The 10978-nt window shown below is 33.2% G+C and overlaps 1 protein-coding gene across 1 annotated transcript; it reads left to right on the top strand.

The window, feature by feature from the left end:
- Positions 1–514: 514 nt before the first annotated feature.
- On the top strand, positions 515–9010 carry LOC107604733 (structural maintenance of chromosomes protein 3-like). The gene is made up of 6 exons (XM_088490882.1): positions 515–658; positions 4659–4751; positions 7719–7910; positions 8343–8489; positions 8717–8812; positions 8927–9010. Exons 1-6 carry the CDS (start codon positions 515–517, stop codon positions 9008–9010), a joined length of 756 nt encoding a protein of 251 aa, XP_088347008.1.
- The last annotated feature ends 1968 nt before the right edge of the window (positions 9011–10978 follow it).

Below are 10978 nucleotides of genomic sequence, written 5' to 3'. Positions count from 1 at the left end.
TCACATTCACAGACATTATCACTTGATTATGCTGCCAGTACAAACATGAAAGATTGTTCCTCCATGCCACAAAATAATTCACACTGTGATGAATTCAACAATCACTCAAGTTGTGGGTGGGAGGATCAAAACCAGAGAGCACTCAATGTGTCATACTCCATTAATCAAGAGCCATCATCACTTGAGCAAACCTTCGACTCATTTATGCAAAGTTGTCCAACTTCACCTCTCCATTTTTCATTTGAAAATCCTTCATCACTTGACTATACCTCAACACACAGCTTCCTCTAAGATCCATACAATTTATTTCACCAACCACAAGACACACCTGATTACTCACAAAATTCATTTCATATCCCTCAACACAACTTCCCCGCAATACCCACAAACCCACAAAATCCACCCCCAATCTGTTTCTCTCTTGCTACAAGCAGAACAATGCCTGCAAAGTGCCATAGACTCTAGGGAAAGACAAGAACAATCCTGGAAAGAGCAAGAGATCCTCTTCAAGAAGATGGATGGGTACTTAGAGCAAATGAGGAGAAACTTAGAACTGCTGAGCAAGGAAGATGAAGACCAGTTGGTGGATGTGAAGGAGGAAGTGGAAGAGCAAGAAGAAGAGGCACCTGTGTCAAGCAAAATTTCAATGAAGAATGAGGTGGTGGAGGTATTTGAAATTGAAAATGCATATCTACAGAAGCCACTTGAGATGACAAGGGAACATAAAAACTCACAACCCCCACAAACTTTCCTAAACCAAAGATTCTCAACACTTGAATCTGTGATTGAAAAATATAAAGAGAAGATGAAGAAATCTTGGGAAGAACAACAAACCTCCTCCATGAAAGTGCTATTACGTCAAATGTTGAGTACAAAAAAGGAAGTAGAGAAACAAGAAAGTGAGAAAGACAATCAAGAAAGTCCAAACTCAAGTGAAGCAGAAAGTTGCACAGAAGAAGGGCTCATTGAACCACCAATTCAAAAGGCTTTTGATGAAGATAAAGCTCCAACAATCACACAGCAACCATGTCTTGATATCCAAGGAGTGAAGGAAACTAACAAGAGCACCGAGAAGAGGATTGTGACCAAGATACCAATGACAACATTCAAGAAAAGGTCAACTGCAAACAATCCTACCCCTGATCCAGCAAGCAAGCTCAAACAAGCAACATACAAAAGGAAGCTTGCTGAGGAGAGACCAAAACAAGGACAATAGCTGAATCTTCTCCCCCCTTGAGGTCATTTCTCTTAACAAACTGGAAGAAGAGGAAGAAAATGAAGAACAACATGTCAAGCTAATGACACTAAAAGAGCGCTTGTTGGGAGGCAACCCAACCGTAGGTAACATTTCATTTCTTTGCTTTGTTTACTTTCTCTGTTTGCTTCGTTTAATTTCAATAAATTGGCATATGATTACACTCTAAGTTTGGTGTTGCCTTGTAACAATTTGTTTTCAATCCTTCTGGATGATTGCATCAAATCAAAAATGAAATTGTCACACTAAGATTCTAAGTTTGGTGTGCCACTTATTTTCTATGCAATTTATTCAGCAACACCACTTGTCTGCATAATCATAATGCCTTTGCAGTGTTATATTTCTTTTAGTTAGACAATTTTAGTTTTCTCTTTGTTTTAGTCATTTCCCTGTTTTTAATGCTTTCTTTCATTAACTGTTTTTGTTAATACCTCACCAAGAATTCCCTATTCATGACAGATTATTCGCTTGGTGATTGTATTTAACATATAACAGTTCCCTTTGTTTAGTTTTAGTTTAAATAAATTGACATATGGTTGCATTCTAAGTTTGGTGTTGCTATGCAACAAAATTTATTTCTAATCCATACTGGATACTTGCATCAATTCCAAGTGAAAGTGTCACACTAAGTTTGGTGTGCCACATATTTTTTATGCAATGTATCATGCACACCCTCTTATGTTTGCAATCACAATGTCTCTGTTTCCTGTGCTTTGATTGTTATCTTTAATTTTGCTTGCTTAAACACATGTATTACTAACATTTTATTGTGTAAGACTTCATGGTCCATTTTAGACCCCACCACCATTGTTCTAATTGTTGCTTGAGGATGAGCAAGCATTCTGAGTTGGCAGGGGAATGGGAAGAATAGGAGGAAAAGGACAACAACAAGGAAGATGAACTACAAGATGGTAATGCTCCTTTCTCCCCCTACTTACTTCCAGCACTGTAAATTGCATGATTGTCCTTATCTTCTCTGTATGCATGTGTGTTATGAATAAGCATAGTTTGATTACTAATTTTTAACATCTTGGTGTGACATTATAACTACCAACTTGAATTTTGTGAGTTCAAAAGCAATAAAGCATCATGATCATAAACAAACAAGGTCATTAAAGAAGAACTTAGCATGGGCATATAAGTATTGGAAGGCTAATATAGTTAATTGTTGCTCAATTGCATTAGATTTTATTTAATTGAAGTTTTCATCTAGGACATTTTATGAAATTTTTGAAATCATGAAAACCTTGAAAAAAATTACAAATAAAGGCAAGAAAAGCAAAAGGGAAAGAATGAGAAAGCTGAAGGCTCTGAGTACCAATGACAATTCAATTGTTAAATACTTGTGGTGTTTATGTATCAAGCAAAAAGCTTGAAAACAAAACACTTAGAGTCAAGGCTAGGCTCAAGTGCAAAAGCACTTCCTCAAAGCTCAAGGCTCTGAGCATCAATGATTAGAGAGTCAAGAAAATAAACAAATGAGCTTAAGGAAGTCCTCTAATTAAATGCTTGTGGTGCTTATGTATCAAGTGGTAATACTTAAAAACAAAGCATTTAGAGTCGTAGCTTTGTTATCAACTCATGGGGCAAAGCACCCAAAAGAAGAAGCTAATAAGAAAATCAAAAGCTTGTTTCAAGGAAGAAATATAAAGAAAAAGATTTCATAAAATGAGCTAGATAGAAGCATCAATCATTTACATCTCTTTTGTGATTGTAGCATGCATAGAAAAGCTAGCCAACCATGAACATTGAGTTGCTATTCTTCTTACCTTGGATTGTCAATCTTTATTGCATGATTCTTTTCTTGCCTGGGGACAAGCAAGGTTTAAGTTTGGTATTGTGATGACATGTCAATCATGTCATGTTTTTCAATGCTTTTTCATATAAGAAAGTGATGATTAGTGCTTAAATATTGAATGCTTTTGTGCTTAAATGGTATATTTCTTTGATCTTTTGATTTTATAAACTTTGAAGGAAATAAGAAGAAAAAGAAGCAAAAAGCACAAAATAAGCTAAAAAGGAGAAAAGAGGAATTATGGGGCACACTTTGAAGCTGGAGCACACTTTGATGTCTTAGGCCACGCTTTTAAAAGCGCGGCCCATGAAAAAAAAAAGCAAAGAGAGCGCTCATTTGCAAAGAAAGCGCTACGTTTACTTACTGAGCGTTTTCGGGCAAGTTAAAATTTGGAGGCAAAGTTTTGCACACGACGCGCACGCGTGCTTGACGCGCACGCGTCGAAAGTGCAACTTTGGAAGACCACGCGTACGCATAGGTGATGCATACGCGTGGGACAGCGTTGTCAAAGCGAGCGCTACGTTCACAAAGTGAACACTATATGGACGTGCAGGCATATGGCACGCTTATGCGTCAGAAGTCTAATTTTTGAAGGTCACGCGTACGCGTCGATGGGAGAAAATGCAAAAAGTACGCGCACGCACAGAGGACGCGTACGCGTGGGTGAAAAAGCGTTCCGCTCACTTAATGAACGCTACGCTCTCCTGGAAGCATCACTTCTGCTCAATTTATCTGATTCCAAGCCCAAGTGAAATTCAAAGCAAGCAGAGCCCAATTGACATCACTCAAAGGCAAAAGGATCATCTAGAATAGGAATTTTGCATTTAATTATAATTCGTTTTCCATTTTGAATTTCATTTGTAATTTAGAAATGCCTATAAAAAGGCTTTAGTTCTGTTAGGAAAGAAGGAGCGCACAGTAGGAGTAGGATTAGAATAGGAAGCTCAGGCTGGAGGATTAGAGACTCCAGATCTCTCTTGGAGGATTAGAAACTCCAGAGAGCTTAGCATAGTTGATACACTTTTACATTTCAATTATATTGAATTCAGTTTATGCAATTTAAATCCTCTGCTACAATTTCCTTTCCTGCAATTTTAACTTTCTGTTCCTATTGCTTCTAATTTACTTTCATGCAAGTTTAATTTTCTGTAATTGCTCTAAGTTCTGATTTACTGCTTTATTTAATTTTCCAGCACGCAATTTCCTTTACATTTACTGCAATTTACATTCCTTGCTCTTTAAGATTCTGTCAAATTTACTTTCTGTAATTTATAATTCTTGCAATTCACTCTCTATTAGTTTAATTTCATTCAATTCACCATTGTCTGCTTGACTAGACTGATCACTCACTAAAGTTACTTGATCCATCAATTCCTGTGGGATCGACCTCACTCTTGTGAGTTATTACTACTTGATGCGACCCGGTACACTTGCCGGTGAGTTTGTGTGGAAATCTAATTTTCACCCATCAAATTCACACACTTATTTTCATCCATGTCATGCACTGATTCACTCACTCCATTTTAATGATCATCACCTCATTCCAACAATCTATACTTCCTTTCTTTTGCATTTACTCATCTTACTATCCTGTTTTCTATCTTGCAGGATGATTCACCATTAGCAAAAAGGGAAGCAGAAGAAAGAACATACAGCAGCTGGTTGATCCACCAGTTGAAAGTGGCAATCCGTGTAGTCACTGTACCCTCTTGCTCATCTTCGAATGCACCGAGGACGGTGCAAACTTTTATGTGTGGGGAAGTCATCCGACCAATCAATCGATTTTTGGGTGAAAAATTTCTAATCTAAACACTTTCACATTTCATTTATTTTTCTTTTATTACTAGGTCTTTTAGAATTTTTAGTTGCATTTTCTTGGTTTGCATATATATAATAAGCTTAGTCAAAATAATAAAATTTTTCAAGGAATTTACCATTAAAATAATTTTTCATTGAAACTTGCTTGAATTATATAATGTGGAACATGTTTTTGAGCCAAGAACACACAACCATATGAGTTTTGAACTTTTAATGTGTGGTTATATCATATAACCACTATTTTTCTTCTTGTGTGTTATTCTCTCTCTATGATTATAATATTTGATTTGTTTAATTTTTTATGTCCATTATATTTTGTGTATGAATGCATTTATACGATTGAAGCCTTTATTTTATTTGACCTCACTATCCAAATAGCCTTACCCTTTTATCCACATTTGTTAACTATTTTTGGGCCTGTTTAATCCATGTTGTTCTTAATTTTAGCACATCACTATCCCTAAGTGAAAAATAATAAATGTCCTTAATTTGGATCTTTGATTAGCTTAGGCTAGTGAGAGTGTGTATCATTTAAGTGTGAAAAGTTTGGGAATATTGGTTGAGATAAAAGTGTATTTTTGAGTTTTCATTAAAAATCTTGGAAGTTTGGGTACATACTCATGCATTGAATGTCAAACCATATGCATTAATCATTTTGTATATATTATGTTATTGAAAAAAATGGAATGAAAAAAATATAAAAAGAAGAGAAAAAAAGAAAAAGGGAAAAAGAAAACAATAAAAAGGAGAGATAAAATGCTCCAAGAAAATTAATAAGAACAATGCATATGGGATGTGAATTAAAAAGAATACATTAATGTGTGAAAAAGTGAATAACGGGTAGCTAGTTTTGCATTAGAGTTAAATAGGTTGTCATAGGTTAGGTTGGAAGTTTAAGTTAATCAAAGATTCAAATTTCAATCTCACTTGACCATATGCATCCTTACCTTTATCCTAGCTTCGTTACAACCCTTGAAAAGCCCTCATGATGTTTGTATGTATGCATTGAATAATTGTTGATTGTTAGATGAAAAACAAATCTTAGAAAACAAGATTAGAAGAGAATTGAGAGAATCAACCCTATACACTTGAGCGATTAGAGCTTATACACATCCGGTGAGGATTCGATTGCTCAATTCTATGTTTTTACCGATTATCATCTCCTTCTTGCCACTACTACATTTCACACATTTAGTAACATTTATCTTTTAACATTTATTAAAATGTTAGTAATTATAATAAAATTAAATATTAAGTAACATTTTTAATAAAATGTTAGTAAATGAGTTTAATTTTTATAAAAAGTTTACAAAAACTGTCACCTATTCCTAATTTCATAAATAAAAAAAATTCTTAGTACTCTGAAATCGAATCCACCATCACTCTCAGTCTCATTCTCAGTGCTCTGAATTTTTCAATTTCGCTCTGCCTCCTCAATATCTCAGTTCTCTGAATCTCTCGATCTTGTTCTACCTCCTCAATTTTTTTTTTGCCTCTTCTCGATCTCTCGCTCTGCCTCGTCGATCTCATGCATGATTCAATCGCAGACTCAATCTCATTCCAGTAAGGTAAGATTTGAAATCATAGGTGATTCTCTTCAAATTCCTAGGGTTTGATTTTCATAGTTGTAGCTGATTCTTCAAATCTCTTCAAATCGGAAGAGTCTGAGTTTAGTAAAAATGAACTAATTCTCTCTTCAAATCTGTAGAAGTTTTAATCCAATTAGCTCCGTGAGAGTTGAATAGCTAATTAATCTTAATGAATTTGTTGACTCGTGATCTAGCAGGTCAAATTAAAGGAGATGTTTAATTTGAGGAGGTAGGAACCCTAAAATTGATTGCGATGGGGCGAGGAAAGATTGGGATTCGAAGGATCGACAATTCAACGAGCCGGCAAGTAACATTTCGAAGAGAAGAAATTGATTGCTGAAGAAAGGTAAAGAATTATCCATTCTCTCTGATGCTGAAGTTGGATTGATTGTGTTCTACAACACTGGCAAGCTTTATGAATATACAAGCACCAGGTAATTAATTAATTAATTAATTAAAACTATTAATTAAATATCTATAATTACTTAGTCTCCTTCTTTTCTCTTTGATTTGTGGATTGAGTGTGCTTAGTTATTTTATTTATTTGGTGATTTCCACAGGAACTTCCATTATTGATTTTTTGGTGATTTTAGGATCCAGTGACAGGAATTCCGACTTGGCATCAAAAGGCCACAATCTCTTCTAGTAATGTAAGCGCGGACACAATTCAAAATTTGTCTATCAATTAGCTTTTGATACAGAATACTTGAGTTTTGATACAACTTGATGATAAAAAACCTTTAAATTGTATATTTGTGTGATACATACATTTAAGTGTCTTTTGAATGGCTGTGCAATACTAGATCTGATTTTTGTGTTGGCTGGGTACATTGTTCAATAGGTATGGGTTTAGTAAAGAAGTTGTTGAATGCCCTGGTATGTTTCTCATACCAAAAAGATCTTTAAACTTTTAAGAGAAAAAATATTGTGATTAATTCTTCATTATTTTGTTACTGAGAAATGCAATGTACTTAAGGTGAGTAAAAAAATATATATTCTGCTAAAGAAGAGGAATATACAAAGAAAATAAGGGAACTGGCCCATTGACATCAGATGCATTTGAGACGTAAGGCTTTTCTTGATGATCATTTCTTTTTTATTTCAATTTTGGGACATAAATAAAGTTTTTATTTTATTTTTTTAATTTTCTTTTAAATGATCAAGAAATCTGCCATATTTTAAATAATGCAGAAGATATGTGATGTTACAGTCATAGGTTATTTCCTTGCAGTTTGTCATTATTTCTATAGTTTTGTTTTAGCTAACTTTATTGCACCTTCTTAGGTACAAAAGGAGGAATATCAAAGAATTGCATAAAGCGTTGCACAGGTGCCATGATCAACTGCAGCAGTTCAGTCATGTAAACAAGAAAGCGCTTGACCGGTATATAAATTTTACAGAACAACGAGAGGAACTTCAGAAAAGGCAAGCTGAACTTGATGCAGGAGATGAGGTAATTGTCTGGCCTTTTGGTTGAAATGGTTCTTTATAATTCACATTAAGGTGGGTGATTACCTGACAGCTAAATGCTTGATATACATTGCTAGTTCCTGTTCTGCACTATAGCATCTGAAAGATTTGGTACAACTGATCTTTCATGGCATCTGATTGTTGATATTTTTATTTCTCCCTGAAAATGGTGGTGATATTTTGATTTGTCCATGAAAAAGGTGTTGTTAACCACTTGCATATATATGAAATAAATTTTTTCCCTTTTTATATTTTTGACTGCTTTTATTTTCTTATGGGAGTTGTATTCCAGTACTAAGGTTCATTTTGAATGTGAAACATCCAAACCCAGCTTTTGCATTTTTTTTTTGACACTGGTCTATACAGCATCACTAAATTATTTTAGTTCTCTGTCACTGGTATTGAGTAATTGCAGAAAATTAGAGAGCTAATATCTGTACTTGATCAACGGAAGGATGAATCAATAGAGCGCACTTTCAAAGGTGTTGCTAGGCATTTTCGAGAAGTGTTTTCTGAACTCGTACCGAGGGGTCATGGTCATCTGGTTATGATGAAGAAGAAGGTTTGTGATTGTTAAATCTTTATCTGGTTTGTGAAAGGATCTTGCTTTCTAGCGTGTTATATAGGATCATGCTTTTATCTCAAAGTGATTTCTTACTTTCTCTTGTTCGGTGCTTGATTATCAATTTTTTATGTGAAATTTGTGAGAAGTGAACTATCTCAATTGAAGTTATTTTTTTCTTTTTTGGTTATTGTAACTGATATTTTGTATCCATTCCTTTCCCTTAGGATGGTGGTCACGATGATGACGAGGATGATGAAGATGGTCCTCGTAAAGCAAACCCAAAGGGTAGAGTAGAAAAGTACATTGGAGTGAAAGTGAAGGCAAGTGCATTTCTGCTGTGCCCTTTTTACTTATGATTTAAATATTTTTGCCAGTTCATTTATTGGTCTAACATTGCAGGCAAGTGTACAAATTTTTTGTTTGATGTGCATCAGGTGAACTTGGTTGACTGGTTTGAGGGAATAGTAATAAGTCATCACAGCGATGAGCTAGTCAAACGGATAAATACATTTTTCTAGGATTAGTATAAGGACTAAGTTCTTTATGTATATAGTATATTTTTTCTTTTCTTTTTTATATGGAATGTTTATAAAGTTTAAGTGTTATAAGTATTTTTTCTTTTTCCATTTTATTTACATCATAAAGAAAATTTGTACAATGATTATTGATTAATGAAAGTGGCTATAAAAATTTTATTTTGTGAATTTATGAATTTAATGAAATATTTCATGTTGTAGTAATTAATTTTAGTATATTTATATTATATATAATATAAAATAAAAAATAAAAAATAGTATAATATAACTAAAAAAATGTTATTAAAGATCTTTTGTAACATTTTTTAAGTGTTACAAAAAATATCTATGGTAATATTTTTTGAAGTGTTACAAAAAATATCTATGGTAACATTTTTCTAAATGTTATATAAAATATCTATTGTAACATTTTTTAAGTGTTACAAAAAATATCTATGATAACATTTTTCTAAGTGTTACAAAATATATCTATCGTAACATTTTTTAAGTGTTACTAAGAAATGTCTATTGTAACATTTCTCATAATATTACTATAGAAGATCTATTGTAATATTTTTATTAAATGTTATTAAATCTTTAGAAAAATATTAGTGAAACTATTTAGTAACATAGGGTATATTTAACATTTGTTAAAATGTTACTAATATACATAGCTAACATTTTAATATGATTTGGTAACATTTTTTAAATGTTAGTAAAAGTCAATTATCTAGTAGTGTGCAAGTTGTTAAATTCTTTTTAATAATTCAATTCAATTGTGGATTTGATTTGATTGTGATTACTTTAGCCCTTATGTTTATACATATTTTCTTGGGAATTGATTTATTTTGACCAAGTAGTTGCATGCATGTAGATATGTTGCATTTAGATAGTTTACATTGAATAAATGTTGATACCCCTTTCTTGTCTTTCTTGAGTTTACCATTAGGACATGCTATTGTTTAAGTGTGGAGAGGTTGATAAACAATTTTAGGATTTATCTTGTGTTGAATTTAGTGAATTTTATCAACTTATCTCACGTTTATTCAATGAAATAGCATGATTTTGAGAATTTCTCCTAAATTGTGCTTAAGATTAAAACATGCTTTTTAGGCTCTTAAATTGCTAAATTTAATTCACTTTAATTCCACTCGATACCTTGAAGTGCTTGCTCAGTGATTTCAGGCTTAGAAGGCAAAGATGGGATCGAAGAGTGAAAAAAAAACATGTAAAGTGGAGAATTCATGAAGAAATGAAGTTTTGGAAATCTGTCATGTGGCGCGTATGCGTGACCTTGCGCATACGCGTAACCTGGAAAATCGCAATATGGTGAGTACGCATGACATGCATCACGTGACTCAATTAAAGAAATCATGGCTAGCGATTTCTGAACTCATCCAAGTCCAAATCCAACTCATTTTTAAAGTATTTGAGGTCAAATTCATGAAGGAACAAGGAGGGAGCAATTAGTGTAACTTAGTAACTATGCTTTAGGTCATTTTCTAGAGAGAAAAGTTCCCTCTTCTCTCCGGAATTTAGGGTTTTTAGTTTAATTTCCTCTTAGATTTAGGCTTTAATTCTTGTTTGGATCTAGTTTCTTTTACTTTTCCTTATTCTATTGCCTTAATTTTCTTAGTTTATCTTGTTAATTCTTTATTTGTGCCACTTTTTAGTTTATAAACACTATTGTTAATTTCAATTTCCTTTAATGCAATTTTATGTTTTATGTTCTTTTAATGCTTGTTTGAGTTATTGTTGTTATTTTCTTGCATTTGGTAGTAGTAGATTTCATTATTATTGCAATTTAATATGCTTTTCTTTTTATGCATACCAAGTGTTTGATAAAATGGTTGGCTTAGTTTTAGAGTAGTTTTTTTTAGCATTCTTAGCTTGGAAAGAGAAATTAGATAATCTTGAGTCATTAACACCTAACTTAAATTGGTGATCTAGAGTTGTTAGTTAATCTTGTTT

This window comes from Arachis ipaensis, chromosome B6 (genome assembly GCF_059453495.1).
Source record: "Arachis ipaensis isolate K30076 ecotype BB chromosome B6, ASM5945349v1, whole genome shotgun sequence".
Classification (NCBI taxonomy): Eukaryota; Viridiplantae; Streptophyta; class Magnoliopsida; order Fabales; family Fabaceae; genus Arachis; species Arachis ipaensis.
Note: the sequence above shows the minus strand (reverse complement) of the source record. Positions and strands in the feature narration are given on the sequence as shown.